The sequence below is a fragment of the Chelonoidis abingdonii genome, chromosome 14 (assembly GCF_003597395.2).
Source record: "Chelonoidis abingdonii isolate Lonesome George chromosome 14, CheloAbing_2.0, whole genome shotgun sequence".
NCBI classification, from domain to species: domain Eukaryota; kingdom Metazoa; phylum Chordata; order Testudines; family Testudinidae; genus Chelonoidis; species Chelonoidis abingdonii.
In genome coordinates this window covers 24,122,223-24,140,349 of record NC_133782.1, presented here as the reverse complement: position 1 = coordinate 24,140,349, position 18,127 = coordinate 24,122,223, and the positions used below count along the sequence as shown (strand labels likewise).

At 41.5% G+C, this 18,127-nt stretch overlaps 1 protein-coding gene across 5 annotated transcripts in view; it reads right to left on the bottom strand.

Moving 5' to 3' along the window:
- PTPRT (protein tyrosine phosphatase receptor type T) overlaps positions 1-18,127 on the bottom strand; it is a 715,857-nt gene that overhangs the window by 370,713 nt on the left and 327,017 nt on the right. For all 5 annotated transcript variants that reach the window (XM_075072298.1, XM_075072299.1, XM_075072301.1 and 2 more), the window contains exon 7: positions 1,591-1,884. In XM_075072298.1, the coding sequence (XP_074928399.1) occupies positions 1,591-1,884 (294 nt within the window). The remainder of the gene's footprint in view (positions 1-1,590; positions 1,885-18,127) is intronic.

The following is an 18,127-nucleotide window of genomic DNA, read 5'->3' as shown; positions in this document are numbered from 1 at the left end:
TGGTTGGTTTACTTCATCAACATGAATATTTGGAATCAGATATTTTGTACGAGCTCACTAAAGTCCACTTGCTATATTACCCTAATGGAAGGAAGAAAGATACATCTTCTATCAACTTTTCTCCTTTGTTTAAACCATTGCAAGAGACATCTAGAAATGTGATCCAAACCGTGAGAAGAAAGCAGTATGGAAGGAAGGAACTTACAGTGGGATGCCTAACCTACTCCACTGCTGTGCAACAAGCTTGATTTCCCTTTGCAAGTGACAAATACACAGCATATTCAGAACACTAAGGCTCATCTTTCACCGGGGAAGTTAAAACTGGATTACAGAACTGGTCTCCTCCACCCCCTTTCTTCAAAATTCCTCCATGCAGGAACAAAGCACAAATATCCTGCAACATTCAGACAGCACTAAATGCTGCCACAGGTAAAAAGAGGAGATATTCAGCCTCCTTGAATGGAGGACAAACACATACCCATCCCATGCTTTCTAACACTTGCCATTAATGCTATTAATTTGTTGGAAATTTTTATTACGGCAAAGTTACAACAAATCATTATAACATACTACATTGTACATTGTTCATTCAGCATCAGGTTAATAGTCAAAGAACCTGACTAAAGATTCTGACTTGCTGGCTGGATAGTTGGTGAGAAAGCTTTTCATTTACATGGACAGTCCATATTTTACTATAGCACAATTCCATAAAAGGAAATGTCAGATTTTTCCAATAATATGCAATATAAAGTCTAGCTGCTAAGTATAAACAACTAAATTAATTGTATGTTCATTCAGATTTGTCCACATCAGGAAGTTTTACGGTGGAGTCTCCATGAATTTAAAGACTGATTTGATTCTGTAAGTCAAAAGCCCTGGTTGATAAATTCAGCAGTGCATAAAATTTCATGCAGAGCAAAACTAGCCATATGGGTATTAGTGGGTGAAGATTTGCACTGTTTTGAAGAAAAAAATAAGTCTGGGAAGGAAATTAAAGCCAAAACAAAACAAGACATTTTGAAACAATCATAGAATTACATATTATAAAAATATTTCTGAAGTTTGTACAAAGTGCTGAAAGCTTTCTTGTTTGTGGCTGACACTGCAAAAGTTACCTAAGAGGAAAAGTATGTATTTACTATGCACTTAAGAGATGGAAACATTGATAATGAGCTTGTCTTAGGGTCAATGTGACGCTCAGAGAACTAGTTTAAAAGATTATCATTGGCTTGTCATCTTCTTATCTTCTTGCGTTTCCCACTAATACCATGAGTGGGAATGCATTGTAGATGTCTAAACAGCGGCCTATGCCTATTAAAAGCATGCCACCTGAACAGAAAAATGAATGTAAGAAAACAAACATACCACAATCAATCCATATCCTGAATTCAAAGAGTGCTCCAGACAATACAGTACATCAAAAGAGGGGTGGGAGTATTGGCTGTTATTGGGTCAGTAACTCATTGGCGCATAGAAAGAAGAGTAGCGTTAGATACAGCTTGCACTGGAATGCAGCTTTGTTCAGGTATCAGTCACAAAACATTTAATCCAAAACCACAGTGCTGTTTATAAAGCATCAGATTCCCCTACCTGCACATTTTGTTCTTGTAGTGAGTGGAGGCCCAGGGGGCCCTGTACCCCCTTCACCAGGGCGGGTGAGGAGCACTCTGATCTCATACTCCACATCGGGGTCCAGGTGCCACAGTTTGTAATTTGGGGAGTCTACGATGTGGGTTTCTGCCCAGTTCCCAGTGGTTGTACGGTATTCCACCTCCTTCAGTATTATAGGCCCATCTCCGATGATAGAATTGGCGTTGGGTTTGATCCACAGATAGGTGGCACCGACAGCCAGCAGTTCAGGAGGCGCAATGGGCGTGGGAGGTTCTGCAAGCAACAAAAAATTAGAAGATGCTTGTGAAATGTGTTGTATTGTTACAGTCCAGTCAAGTTAAGCATTAACACCACGTTCAGCAGAAAGGCTGGTCCAAACTCTGCTCTGTTACTCAGCTGCACTTCTCACGAATACGTACCTGACAATAACTTACATGAGATTGAATTCCATGGAATTGAGCATAATTTGGCTTAATATATTTATTTCTAACTGGGTGCTATAACAGACTCCAGGAGGCAGAAAGTCCTACCCTTCTATGGAAAACGAGAAGCCACATAATATGAAAGAAAAATAAGTTTTATCTATTTAGAAATACCCTCACGAAATACAGCTCCTGACCTTAGCCTATCCCATGTACTCATCTCAAAATAGAGAACCCATCACCTGAGTAATTTACCATAGAGTGATTATTAAAATAAAATACAGTAACTTGAAAAGTTCAACACTGTTCCCACAGTTATTTCCTACTCTAAGAGGAGAAAATGCTGTGAAACAAATGGCACTGTATAGCTGTGGGCAAAGACCATGCTTTTATCGGTGACCACTGTATTTAGGAAATTCAAAAGGCCATTTTAACAAGAAGCTGTCGTTTTAAAATTGGATACATTTTTAGACCAAATTAGTTGACAGTGTCTTTAAAAATACAATCGAAAATGTATTTAAATGCCTGAAGGGTCTTTGCTTGTTTAATAGTAACACAAATAGAATGCTGCTGAAGTTCAGTGTAACTACATTACAGCTATGGTGGGGCTAGAAGAGAAACTAAGAGTGTGAATTAACAGATGCCATGGTCTTTCAGAGAAAATATGTTTAACTTCATGAGTGATGGCACTAAAACCAAGTCTGCGTGAGACTTGAAGACTGCCTGGAAGAAGTCTGAGAAGCATCACCAGGAGGCAGGAACCAGAAGGGTGCAGATTATCTCTGTGATAAAAAGGAGAGCAAGTCAGCAAGACGGCTCTCCAGCACCCTTTGATTTAATCCTTAAAAAGTCTACAGGGGCCTGGCAGTCTGCCTCATTTTTTTGTACTATCCCTGTATACATAACACTGGCATATTGGAAGCCACATGAATACAGTATGTCTTGTGGTTTTGAAAACCTGAACTGAAATGTGCAAGATTCTAAGCGATTTCTTTAATCACATCTGGTCTGTTTTCCACCCCTCTAATTTGGTTTGCGCTCGGCCCAGAGGACACAGAAATTCTCTTTGCTTGCGAAGCTAAGGAGACAGACACAGCAGACACCTTTTTTCGTAAGGAAAGAAGTCCTATAGAAGTTAGTGACACAGAGCCTTTTAAGTCTTAGAAATAGATTTCTGTAAGAGTTACTCTAAAAATCCTTTTGAATTGACTAGAATGATAAGCCTTCCTCCTGAGATTAGTTAAAGGAATGAATGCTTTGGCTGCAAACCACAGAGGAGCTCAAAACATATGCATTGATGGGGAATGAGAACAAACATTGGGGTGTGCAGAACATTCCTGCAAGTGTGGAAGTGTCCCATTGAACCTTAGGAAGCACCGTAGTCCCCCATTCCTTAACTTACAAGGTTCATTGTAGGGGCATGGGGGTTACCCAAACTCACAAGAGATCCTGCAATTCACCATTTGAAAGTTTTGATGGAGAAAAAAACCTAACTCCATTGACAAGCCTTCCTAGCCCAGGGGGATTTACTCTAAGCTTAAATTCTGAAGAGCATCAGGGCCTTGGATTAAAAACCCTCTAGCAAGACACCTGGGCCTGGATGCACAAAAGGAGTCAGGTGCTTAAGTCTCTGTTTTAGGCACCTAAGGGTATGTCCACACCGCCCGAGCCCAAACGTCAACACTGTAATTTTCTATAGCCCCACAAGCCTGAGTGAGCTGACATGGGCCAGCCATGAATGTTTTATTGCTGCGTAGACACCCTAAATCCCAGTTTGGGGACCACTGTAATGTACAAAACTCCTGCTGAACTCTGCTGGTACCTAGACTCAGCTGATACCAGCTTTTCAGGGTACAAGTTCCCTCAGTGCTTATGTTTTTGCCTCTGGACATGTGCACTGCTGCCTCCCTCTAGGAACCCAGATACCTATCTTCCACTTAAGCCACAAAGTGATTCACAAACCGGGGGAAGACAGGCATTTGACCATTTAAGTCATGTGCGGGGCCCAATCCTATAGGTGCCCTCTGGGCACAGCTACCGGGTAGGGCCCCTCAGATGAGTTCACACAAAACAGCTGAAGAAAGGGAGAAGGAGGATGTCCCTCAGAATGTTTAGCACATATGGGCACCCTGAGCACTGGGCTGAAATTTATGAGGGAGGTCCTCCTCCTCCCTCCTGGCTTCTTGTTAAAATGGTGTAGATCAGTGGTTTTCAACCTTTTTTTCATTTGGGGACCCTAAAAATTTCAAATGGAGGGGCAGACCCCTTTGAAAATCTTAGACATAGTATGTGGACTCTCAGGTGTCCATGGACCTTCCCCTTCTGGTCAGCATCTCCCATTAGCTAGCCTAGGAGGGCTCCCTGCCTAGCATGCTTGCTTTTATGATTTTCAGATTAAGGCGCCTGTCTCTCCCCATTCATTGTAGAGGAGCCTCAGTGCCTGAGTTTGGCTTTGTGAAGTACAGCAATTTTCTAGGTGTTTAACTCCTTTTGTGCAACCAAGCCCTTGTCTGTCAAGCAAGTAGAACTAGCATGGTGATACATAAATAAGTAATAAAGAGCTGAACAAATAATCTAATGAATAAGTAATTCAGTAAATTCCAGCCCTATTTGTGGTTTGTTAGCGTAAGATAATTTTCTCCGATTAATCCATTATTCAAAGTTACTCAACAAAATTTATGGTGAATGTTATTTACTCTGTGGCTTGCTATTCAAAGTCTGAGCTGTGTTGCTTCATTGGAATCAACTACAGAAATCACACTATTTGTTCCCTGGAAGAATGAGCAACTCTTATCATCACAATTCTAATTGCAATGGCAGATATCTCCCAAAAGCGAACAAAACAGTGTGATGCATAGTTTGTTTAAAATTCAAACAAATGTTTGGAAATTTAGTTTTTGCCCCTTTCTCCAAACTCCAGGCAGAAACTTTTGTGTGTCAAAAAGCTAGTGGCTTACATTAGGGACATCTCCAACAAATCTATTTTCAAAATACAAAAATTAAATCAGGGGTAGCTAGATTTTCATTAACAATATGAGCATCACAGACTGTTTAATATTGATTTTTCCCCTCTGCACCATAATTAGAAGAAGATCTTACAGATTTATTTTTTGATGCCAAAAAAGATGACGGCATCTTATAAGTCAAATTACATCCCAAGTTACGAGACAAATGAAATATTAAGCCCCAAACTCCTCGGTATCTCATAGTATAATAGCAACATTATGTAAATTACTTTGGGATTTGGTTGAGGATTAGAAAAAAGATTTACGGGTAGAACAGTTAAATTAGTAGAGCTCCATCTCCTCCATACATTCAAAGCAAGTTTAGATACTCTAAGGATTAGCAAACTGCATCAGAATAAGAAATCCACAGTGCTCTCCTCCATCCCCTTTCATCTCAACCCTGCATCAACACAAACCTTTCTGAAGGGTTGTCCAATGTTTTCTTGTTTCCATGTATTTCTGCCCTTTCAGGTTCTGACCAGGAGCAGAAGTGCCAAAACATCACAAGAAAATGATGAAAACTGCTTAAGACTGTCAAACCCAATTCTAAAGATTCAAGGAACTTGAATGAATGTTAGTTGAACTAATTATTTTGGCCTCAATCCTGCACCACTGAAGGCAACAGGAGCTTTTCCCATCACCTTAAATAGGACGAGGACCAAGACCTTAACCTCATTCTGGACCTAAATATTGAAAATATTTCACCTTAAAAAATTAAGCCATTATTTATCAGAGCAAGCACCTGGAGCAGGAGCAATGTATTTGTTGTGACCTTAGCAAATAAACTGCACTTGTAACCATTACAAATTGCCTGCCTGATACTGTTATCAGCTGGCAATTCTAATTAATGTTTATGTGATCTTATCAGTTATTTAAAATGCTTATTAAATGGAGCGGTGACAGATTGAGGATATATCCGTGTCAAACTGTGAACTCTATTTTGTTTTTATGAACCCTATTTTATTCCAGGGGCCCTACCTTATAATAAAACCTTTGTATGGGTGTGTGACCTTCATGTTGTATTACAAACATCCTGAGTGGATTATAACATCCATTTTATAGTAGGAGCTTGACACCTAGTGGAAAGATCATGTCTGAGGAGCTGTGACAGAGCAATCAAGGGTCATCAGTGTTGAATGACTCTCCTATTAGAACAATGGGTTTTCTTCTCGTAGGCTATCAGCTTTGAAGGGCTACACTGAAGCCAACAGGGGATGAGTTAGGAGGAGGAGGGGTGACCACCATTAAATAAAAACAGAGCAGTTTAAGGAGAAAGAGAAGGTAGGAAGGGCTGTCTAGCACCCAAGGACACTGAACAAACCCAGGACTTATGGAAGGCATGTGTTCAGACTTAAGTGGAGGAGTGCTGTTCATGAACTTGTTTTTCAAAGACAAGTAAATCTAGTGTGCTTTGATAAGCACCCAGATTTTTAAAGGTATTTAGGTGTTGCTGTGCTCAGTGTCTCGATGCCTAACTGATTTGGGAGCCTAAATCTCATGTTCAAAAGAAATTTATTGACTTAAGAATCTGAAGTCTATCAACAGCCAATGGGATTCAGACACTTAAGTGCCTAAATCTCTTTAGAAAATGAAATTTAAGGTCCCAAATAAGTTGGGTGACGAGATGCTAAGTGCTGCAACATCTATATACCTTCAAAATCTGGGCCATAGGGCCTATGTCTAGGAAATGACTTTGCTAAGCCTGTGTTCCTTATTTGCCTAACATGTTGTCCTTCAAGGGGTTAATCAGAAGCTCGGCATGCCCACAGAAAAGTGAAACTGTGGGAACATGCAGAAGCAATGGGGGATTCAGAAAGGCTTGTAGCTCTGGGGTTTATGTCAGCCAGACTGCAAGATCCTATTGCCCAAGAAGAATGTCAGACACGAGGTCTCACATGGGAATGTGCATGAGACCCTCAGAGCTAGGAACAGTGACCAGTTAATACCCAGGCCCAGATGACTTAGAAGCAAGTAGGATCCATTCATAACAGATGGGCACCCGTTTGGAGATAGGGACGGGGCCAGGTTGTGGCAAACGTCACCCCTTGCAATGTGACAGCTGATTTGACAAGGTCATCAAAAAAATCCATCCAACTCCTTAATTCACAAAGCATTATATGAATTTCATGCTATTATATTAACTGCCTGTACACTGCTCTTGGGAATGCAATTTAGGCCTCACCTATACCAGTGACATTGTTTCCATAGCAACTAATAGACTTTAAAAAGAGAAAATGGAAAGACACTAAGGAAAGGGCAAAGACATACAAAATAAAAGGAACATTTAACCTTTCTGTAGGGAGACTATCACAAAGCATTGAGTGTTGTATAACTCAGAAGTGCAGGCCTGAAGATAACACTGCACTTCCAGAGAGATTTTCAAAGATGTCAAAATATTTTACACAGACCGATACCTATTTTACAGATGGGGAAACTGAGTCACAAGAAGTTTAACTGACTCACCCAAAATTAGAAGATTCTTATGGCCAAGCTGTGAATACCATCTTAATTCTCAGTCCAGTACTTTAATCGTATGACCATCTTTCTATTCTAATGGGCATCAGGCCCAGACCCATTAGATCTAAATCTAATCTAGAATTAAACCTAATTTGTATCAGAATCTCAAATCTCTCACAGTGAAGGATTCAGACCCAGCTCTCTATACAGTGTTTTTAAAACTAAATACCTTCAAACAGAAACCAAACCAAATCCACATAACCTGAAATAGCATTCATGTATGGGGCAATACAGCATGGGGGAAGTGCAATGGCAAACCCCTGAGGGCCAGCAAACCTGCCAGTAAGGGAATTGGCCACAATCTAACCAAATGATCGAGAAAGGCAGACAAAGAAGGAAGAAACATGAAGGAGGGACCCAAAAATGTATTAAGAAAATGGAAACCCCACCTAAGTGAAGCCAAGAGAAGTATGGAATTGAGAGCATATGAAGAGAAGTAGCCAGAGAGACAAACAAAATGAGACATTACATATATCAAAAGTGCAAAATCAGCAGATCTGCTAACTCCCAGAGTAAAGCCATTCTGAAGAGAATATGTCCATTGCAGAGGCTAAATTTTTTCTTTGCATCAGTCTTCATTACAACATTGTTGGGGAGATATCTGGAAGAGAATGGGTTCAGGGTAGGTAAGGATGATGCACTTTCAGAGATTGTAAAAGCAGCAAAGCATCTTGTGGCATCTTATAGACTAACAGATGTATTGAAGCACGAGCTTTCATGGGTGAATACCCACTTCGTCGGATATGACATGCATCCGTTGAAGCGGGTATTCACCCACGAAAGCTCATGCGCTAATACTTCTGTTAGTCTATAATGTGCCACAGGACTCTTTGCTGCTTTTACAGATCCAGAAGAACATGGCTACCCCTCTGATACTTTCAGAGACTGGGGTGTCAAAAAAAAAAAAAAAGAAAAAAGAGAGAGAGGTGGTTTGGGATTGATCTTTTAAACCAGTTTAAGTCCTAGGACCAGATGGTATCACAACAAGTTCCAATTAAAATCAAATGGCAAGCTCCTGATATACACAATTTCACTTAAATTCATGTGGGAGAGCTGGGAAATAGCAATGTGATTGTCTTTTAAAGTGTGCTGAGATATCCTGTAATAGATCAGTAACCCTATATTAAAAATTGCAAAAAGGATTACACAAACTACTCAAACTGAGATAAGATATGGACATTCCCCTGAGTACTATCCACATGAGCAACAGTCATAACTAGAAACATGTCTATAATATATATCATCCTAGCAGATACATCTGTTGAGTGTGACGCTTAGTTTCTGCAGCTTAATCCCAAGACCTGACACATATCTGGAGCTCCTCGGCTGCGCGATCAGTAAGATGGTGCGATTTACCCCCATGGACTATGTTGCTCAATAAAAATTACCAGAGGTCATGGGTCTGGGATGAATTGTCCCCGTATGGCAGGAGGTATACAGTGAAGGAAGTCAACGGGTGAAAATAACTTGCTGTAGCATCTACGTCACTATAAAGGCTGTGGTCACAGACTGGTGACTATCAATTCGATATTCAACCTGATTACTTGGAAAGTAGACTTGTGTATTTTTATCTATAGGTTAATCGACTATACAAACAGGTCCTTGCTTGATATCGAGTAAGCTGTTGAGAACAGGAACATTAAAACTTTTTCACTGAAAGAACTAAATTGGTACATGAAATGCCTCAGATATATCAGTTGCACTATAGTGTTCTGTCTAAGCTTTTAACTGAGCACGCCATGGCTTCAAAAATTCACCAGATATAAAAACTATCAGTTTCAGAAACATCTCATGTCTTTAAAATAGGTAATTTAATAGAAATGGTTGAATCTTCCAAGCCAGTGAACTTAAAGAGCAGCCACTATGTTAGCAGCTTCATCTGAAGTTGGAAATGGCTGGAAAAAACCTAGGACAGAAGGGGAATTAAGTGAAAAAAGGCCCTCAGCTTTAATGAGCATTTGTGCATATGTTCACACATTAGACGAAGTGGTATTTTCAGCCACGAAAGCTCATGCTCCAATACGTCTGTTAATCTGTAAGGTGCCACCGGACTCTCTGCTGCTTTTACATTACAGACCATTTCTTTCCAATGAGATGATGAAGGATGGCATTATGGTAAAGTATTGACTGTAACTCAGATCCGGTTTGAAGCCCCAGTTCTACTACAGACTTCTAGATCACCTTGATAACCTGGTCCTCGTCTCTGGAACGGGATAATACTTCCCTCTCTCTGTCTTGCCAATTTACATTAATCTTTTTGGGGCTGTATCTATGAACGTGCCCATCATAATGAGGTCTTGAAGTACTACTGTGACACGGAAAGTAATTTCAGTTGTTGCCCTCCTACTTTGTACAATGATACAATGCAGCAATCTGGTACTATAGGAAAGTTATGTATGTTAGATCTGGTTAAAAGTTTTTACCTCTGTTTTTGTTATGCTCACCAGAAAGTGTTCATGATCTACCATTCTCTTCCATCATGTTTTGCATTAGACAAAATCATTTTTTGCAGTAGCTATCGCATGTCTACACCAACAGAGACTAACATTTCCAATTAGATGCAATAGTGATTGCTCTGATGTTTAATTTATTTCAAAGTATGAAACATGAAAGAACACCTAATCCAGAAACTGGCACATATGACAAAATATAAAATGCAAATTTCCTTCTCAAAAGAATCCAGGCAGAAAACTGGAATTCACCATATAGATTCCTGAAAATCCACACCACTACATTACCCAAAGGTCTGTTTCAAGTAGATGGGGTTTGCAGCATGATCTATAAGTAAACAAACAAACAAAAATGAACTATTTCAAACTGTAATGAGATAACCTGCACCTTAAGGTCAGGGGCCTGGTGCAGTCAGTCCCATACAATTAGCCCAGCTGGTATGGTATGGAGGATCTGATTCTTCTGCAGAGAGCGCAGGAGCTCCAGGATGTGAAAGTAGAATTAATTATATTGTAAAAATAAGAATGGATTAAAGAAATGTTGTCTGCACCTTTAAGCAAATTGTTGGAATGTTGCAATCCAGGTGCAGGAACACAGACATTAGCATAGAACATGCAACCCGTTAAGGGCAATTGGAAAAGTATTAGCCTTAGATCGATACCAATCAGTAAGGACGTGGAATATGCATGCTGTGTCACAGGTGGTTTTTCCTGTCTGTTGCTTTCTTTGTCCCTTTGTCTAAACTCCTGCCCTTTTATCTGTATAAATAAGATAGTTTGTGTCTTGTATGGTGCTCACATTATCTAGGTGTATTAGCAGAGCGCTGTGCTAATAAAACAGAGTGGTCTGACAAACTGTGAGTCCTGAGTCTAACTTTGACAAGGACATGGGGGGATGCTTAGAGGGAGGAACAGACAAGTCCACTAGGAGTGAATAGGCTCCAGCAGTGAACCCTGAGTCTTCAGGGAACAGGGCTCCATGCAAGGAAGGCCTGAGAGACCCCAAGGGAGAAAGAAACTGGAAATATGGACTTGATGGGGCTTTTTGAGAACTTTATTTTGGAACTGACTTTAATGGTAATAAATCTAGCCCCAAAGGAGGGCATGCTGCACCAAAACAGAGTTGTTCTGATAGTTTGATTTACAGGGCCCTGAGCTGAAGAAGAGAGAAACTGCGGTAGGGTGCCCGCAGAATGACCTCAGGCCACACGTGGATGCTCAGGAGGTAGCTGGCCCATTTACACAAAGCAGCAGGAGATGTTAGGGACCGAATTCCAAAACTGAGGAGCCCTCATGGAGAACTCTGTCAGCTTCACACTCTTACATACTAAAGGAATATGTTGATCTCACCTGCTTCAGATAACTTTGGTAGCCCCATGGTGTAGGATCTAAAGAAACCTTTGTCAACCATCTGCAGCCTGGCACCCCACACCTGGCACTCCAGCTATCTCCCCTCTCACTTCATCTGTTGCTCATCATCAATAAACCAAGGTGACATGTGAGGACAAAGCGATGGAAGGAGACAACTGGGAGGTCACCATATCAATTGTGGAAGAAGATTGTGAAGTCCGACAATCCATCCACAGAGTGGATGGTCAGAGTGGTCTGTCAGAACACACGTTTATCTCTGAGATGTTTCTGGAGGCACTCTGGTTTCCTTTGGGAGGGTGAATCATCAGAACAGGCCTTTCACTCCAACTTTCTCTCATTGGTAGATCCCAAAGTGCTTTACAAAATTGAGTAGATACATTATCGTTCTATAAATCGAGAAACTAAGGTGCAAACAGGTGAAATGACTTTCCCAAGATCATGAAGGAAGAGCTGAGAAGATAATCCAGACTTCGTGACTTTCAGTACGGGGCCCTGGGACCATTGCACCATGCTAGTATCCAAGAGTGCCTTTGTCCCAGTTAAATAATCAATATTCTGGCACTCGACCCATCAAACTCTCATGAGCACTAACTGGTTAAGATGGACGTGTGGGAATGGAGAGAAGTGACTTTAACGGTCAGTGCACTACTCAGCTCTTGAAAATTAGTCTTTGCAGCAATAGCCTTCTGCTCTCGATACTTCTGATACTCTCACAATATGGTGAAAAATGTTACCTGTCAAATTGTTTTTATAGAGGGTTTTTTTGTTTATTATCTTTTTTTTAATCTTTCATAAAATGCCTCAAGGGTGGCGAAAGGCGGGGGAAGAACAGCTGGTGTGCAGTTTGTATGACTGTCTTTTATAAAAAAAGATGAAAGCAGCAAGAGCAGAATTATGAAAAATGAAATTCTCCTGAGTACCAGCGAGGAGAGAAAATGTCCCCTCCAGTAGAAAACAGAACCTTGTTCAGTCTTCTGGGGACAACTAATATGCACAGAAGTTTCTCAGCTTGTCCCGTTCTTAGCGATGGATGGACTGGTGCAGATAAAGAATCCACTTGAACCTTTAAAAATAACATGAACTAGAACATCTGAGACCAGAAGCTCACATAACTTCCCCCACCTCCTGCCACCACCAGCATTTTTTAGGAGTTTTTTGCTTCTGCATTTTCATATACGACCAGAAGTCTCGAAATAGTAAAAGAATCTGTTCTCAATGTGTTTCTTGTCTGATCAGGAGGAGAAAATATCCTGCCAGAGAGTCCAGGAGAAAAAGCTACTCATGAGATTTCCAGCCCAAGGTCTCTGGATAAGCATTCTAAATGACAGGTGCTTATCTGAATTAAGCTTCTGAATCTTTTCAATCTTCATTACTACTGTAGTTCATAACGGGTCCATCTCAGGTAATGCACAAGCAAAGAGGTGATCTCTTGCTGCCTTTAATTTTTTTAGCTGAAGATGTCCACACATAAAGAGCCACTGATGCCATATGGAAAACTTTGAAAAATACTCTAGGTTATACAAATCTGCCACCAAAGAGCCAGATCATGCCCTCATTCAGTGCTGTGCAATCATGCCAGCAAGAGACGCTTCTCTACGTCCCTTTTTGCAGCGGCAAGACAGGAATGCAACCTAGCACTTGAGAACACCAGATCACTCCCAGCTAAGTTATCCAGCTCACATCCCTGAACTATCTTGGAGGCTCTAACCTCATAAAAGCATCAGTTGTGCATGCCCCTTGCATGGCCAGTCAGCAAATTCTACACCTACAACAAGCACACAGCCAGCACAGCTCTGCCTCATGCACACAGCACACAGCATAGTTTCACCAATAAAGTCAGGAGGAATCTTTATCTATCTTCCCTGTTTTCTTTACAATCAAAGGTATGTATATGAAAAACAGGATCTGGGTTTCCAAAGACGTCACCCACTGCTGCACATTCTCCAGCTAATGGGAATCGCAAGCCTCTGCTTGTGATATCTAGTTTAAGACCGCGGAACTGATCAATGTTGGTCAAATGGATAAGGATGGAGTTGGGAGGTAAGGAAACTTAATTTCAGGCTTCTCAGAGGATATTATAAATAATAAAGAACAAAGCATGTTTGCATGGCCTCCTTCCCAATAGCTGCAGGGTGTATTACAAATGAAGAACTGCAATGAACACATGTACTTTAATTTGGATTTTAAAAGCCAACTGCTTTTCAAAGAAGAATGAGAAAGTGTTAAAGCTCCTGTATTCTGATTCCCCACCCCCTTTAAACAGTTTGTCACCATTTCACTTACTATTTCATTCACTCTGTTTATGATTATAACCTGCTGTTAATGTTTCACACTGCTGTCTGAACTGTATTCACGTAAGTTATCGCTCCCGGTTTTACACCTCAGTAAAGAGCTGCCTGAATTCTGAATCAGAGTATTTATACTATACTGGCATTGCTTACAAGACTATTCTGCAGTGTGCATTATAAATATGAGGTGGTTTGTTAGTGGGTGATTGCCTGAGCCTCCAATTCTTTTAATCTCCCAAAAAATGCTATAAGGATTTTACAACATCCAGTAGAGGGCTGGGTCACTAAAATAGCAATAGACTGCTATAGGGCCTTTTGCTTCAAAGTCAGAAGTTCAAATCTGGCCTAAGAGTATATCTGTAACAGTCTGACAGCATTTGCCTAAACGTCCTACCCAGAAGGAGAGTGTGGATTGTTCTGGGACACGTTTAAGAGGGTTCTGCCAACTCACTACTGCAGGTGCCTCATCAACCCATCTAGACATACAAGTAATGGGGAGGGCCTCTGGGAGAAAATCTAGGGCGTCTGCTGAACAATCCCAAGGAAGGATCTTGGGAAACTGCCATGCTGAGGAAGAAATTTTGAACTAAGGTTTTTTTACTACTAATTTCTTGGTTAAAGCCAAACTCCAAGAAGAGACAATGAGGAAGGGTGGACTTTACATAGCATATGGACTGCATTTGGAGAACAGATAGGGAAGATGCTTGTTCATAGGTAGGGCTGCAAAGTCAGTAACATAGGATGCTGTTTCAGTGACCTATGTGAATTGAGCTGGTCTTACTGGGGAAGTATCACCATTGCACAAGCCAGGGCTGCCCAGAAGGGGGGGCAAATGGGGCAATTTGCCTCAGGGGTCCCCAGGAGAATATAGTATTCTATAGTATTGCAACTTTTTTTTTATGGAATGGGCCCCCGAAGTTGCTTTGCCCCAGGCCGCCTGAATCCTCTGGGTGGCCCTGGCACAAGCCACCAGAATTGCCCCCCTGAGCCTCAATAGCAGTCTCAGCAGAGGGGCCAAAGATTGAAAGGGCAAGGAGACTAAAATGCTTTTTCTGCCCTTAGATATGGTTGTGACAGATTAGAGCTCTGACATATGAGCAGTGTGAGAAGTTTGTGCTAAGGGGCCCCACACTGTGCCTGCTCTATGAACTAACAATGTGACCCTCCAACTTTCTGAGTCTGACATTCTTCATAGTTTACACCTGCCTCTACTGGAAGCTTGCCAGATGTCTAATTTTACCAATCCTCCCTTAACATTTTAAAAGCAAAACCAAAAGAAATTGCATAATATTGCTAGTTCTGATGCTTTATAGGGATAGGATTTTCTTCCCAATGGTTTTGAGAATAGATGTTTTAGTTGATTCAGCTGTGCAATAACTGTTTAAAGTACAGGCAATGGAAACTTGTATTGATGGAATGGAGAAGACAGTGGGAGAGGTGGTAAGACAAAAGAGTGGATTGTAGGCTAAGTTGAGAAAGGTCTTTAGAAGTTAAGGAGTAGAAGAGTGTATTTGATGCAGTAGAAAAAAGGGGAGCAGGCTAAATGACTGACCAGGATGAAGATCATTGTGTTAGGGGGTATGACAAAGGAAGGAGCTGAAGGAGTTAAGATAGGAAATAACAAGGATCTAGATGAGAGTTTTAGCAGTACTTACAGAAAAAAAGACTGGACTTAGAGATGTTATTGATTTTTTTTAAATCCATAACTGAACATGGACTAGATGAGAGGGGTCTTGAGGGGACGCATGACAGGGAGCGTTGGGGTCTCTAATGACAGGGAACGTTGGGGTCTCTAATGATGGAAAAGTTGGGGAGAGAGAGCGAAGACAAGTGGTTCAAGTTTTGGTCATGTTAAATTTTAGTTTGCTGCAAGACCTCCAAAGAGGATTTGTTAGATCGAGATGCAAAATTGAAAGGAGGGAGACAGCTGAGGAGAGGTAGATTTGTGAGTCATTGGCGTAGAGAGGGTTGCTGAAGTGGCACTAGCAAATGAAATCACCTAGAGAAAAGGGAGAGAAGGTGAAGAATGGTTCAAAGAAAGCCTTGTGGAACTCCAGAGGAAGTGGGGCAGAGAAGATGACCCAGCCAAATAGATGCAGAAGGAACAATTAGGGAGATAGGACAAGAGCCAGTAGAAAGTAGCTGTGAAAAGCAAAGAAGAAGATTTCAAGAAGGATTGATCATCTTTGTTGTAGGAAGTCCAGAGATTAGTAAGGATGGAGCAGGGCCCCTATATATAACAGGTAACCTCTGTTCAGCTATTCATGCCTAATGCCTCAACTTTCAAAAATTCAGGATCCACAGTGCACATGATGAATCTGGGCATCCCCTTTGCATTCCAGAATCCTGTACTTGTGTGTCACGTACATAAATACCTACCACTTGATCTCACTTGCAGTTACCTTCTGTGCTTACGAATAAGGGACAGAGCACAAAGGAATTGTGTTGACCCACTTTGCCCCTAAGAATATGACTACACTTCAAGCTGGTGGTGTAATTCCCAGCTCAAGGAGAAGCACCTGCACTAGCTCTGATCAAATGAGCACCCTAAAAATACTGTGCAGCCCCAGTGGCGTGAGCAGTGGCAACATTGGTAGGAGGAGCTGGCCTCCCCAAACATATGCCTACTATCTCCAATGAGTACATACTAGGGGCAGCTAGCCCCTCCCACCGCTCATACCACAACCGCTACACTCTATTAAACAGGCTATTGTATCAGAGCTAGTGAGGATTTGTCTCCTCGATCTAGGAATTACACTTCCAGCATGTAGATTAGATTGAAACTTTAGCCTTAACTGTAAATCTATTGAGTGTCAGCGCTGAAGAGGTCAAACTCTTAGCATAGCCCTATGAGAAATTTGGCTATTTCCGCTACTGAAGTAAAATGAACAATACATTCATTCCACTTGGTACACCTCTACCCTGCTATAACGCGACCTGATATAACACGGGTTCACATATAGCCCGGTAGCAGCGGGCCTCCGGCAGCACTTTCAAGGATCCAGGGCTCTGGCTGCTGTGGGGAGCCCTGGGCCCTTTAAATCCCACTGGACCCCTGCTGCCGCTACCCCGGGGCTGCGGCAGTGGGGCTCGGCTAGCGATTTAAAGGGCCCAGGCTCCCTGCAGTGACCAGAGCCCGGAGCTCTTTAAATCACCGCTGGATCCCTGCCGCTGCTATCCCAGGGCTCCAGCAGTGGGGCTCACCAGCAATTTAAAGGGTCTGGGGCTCCCCGCGGCTGGAGCCTTGGGCTCTTTAAATCACTACTGCAGCCCTGCCACTGCTACCCCGATATGACGGCGTTTCACCTATAACGCAGTAGGGATTTTTGGCTCCCCACGACTGCATTATATTGGGGTAGAGGTGTATTTCCACTCTGAGATGCAGTGCCTAATCCAAATCACCAAGGAGCATAGTTTCATTTAGGCACCAGGCAGCTCATGCTGGAAGTAGACAATACAGCGATGCTTACAAAAACTGCAACAAAGCAGAAAACTTCTTGACCCAGTTCTGAAAGCACATGCATTCCCCATGTTACATAGAAGAAACAACTACCAAGTGCAGAAAGTTCATCTATATTCATAATATTTTACTAAACAAAAATTGACAAAGCCACCCTGACACCAAAAAGGGTCAATACAGAACCATTAGCTCCTGCCAACTCTTGCTTTAATTGTCTTATAGGTTAAAATGTAAGAGCATCAAACAGCAAAAGAGAGAATTAACATGTCATTCTATTTCATTAGCTTTTCATACTATTTATGCTCAGAAGCTTTAGTATGAATCCTACCAGAGTGTCAGAGGATGCTTTCATTCTTTAATAAAGAATAAAATAGAATTGGATTAGTAGAACTGTATCTCATTTCCCAGTGTAAATTAAGTGAATTAGATGGAAGATTCTGTGCTTTAATTGTGAAACTTATTACAAGAGCTCACACAGATTAGAACTGAATGCTCTTCTTTGAGTCTTGATTTGTACTTTAAAAGAAGAAAATTGCAGTCTCCCACAATGGCTCACTGTTGGCATGAAATGTTACCACACAGGCACCTCCATCCTGGAACAAATATTCCCTGAACTCTGAGCCTGAGAGCACTGCAGAATGACCAGTCTTCGCCTGTGATGGAGGACTGGCCTAGGCAATGCATGTACAATCTGTGAGCGCAAATGATAACCAACCCCGATGTACATATTGGGTAATAGCAGACACATTAATATATATGCACAAATATGCAGGCACAAACACCTTTGATGGTAAAAAACACTTCAAATGGGAGCAACATAGTCTCATCTGCTGTGATACTGAGGCTATGTCTACATAAGAAATTACTTTGGTATAATTTATGTCACTCATGGTGTGAATAATCCACTCCCCGGAGCGACACAAGTTATACCAACCTAAGCATTGCTGTGGACAGCACTATGTTTGTGGGAGAGCTTCTCACAGATGCAGAAGTTATTCAGCCG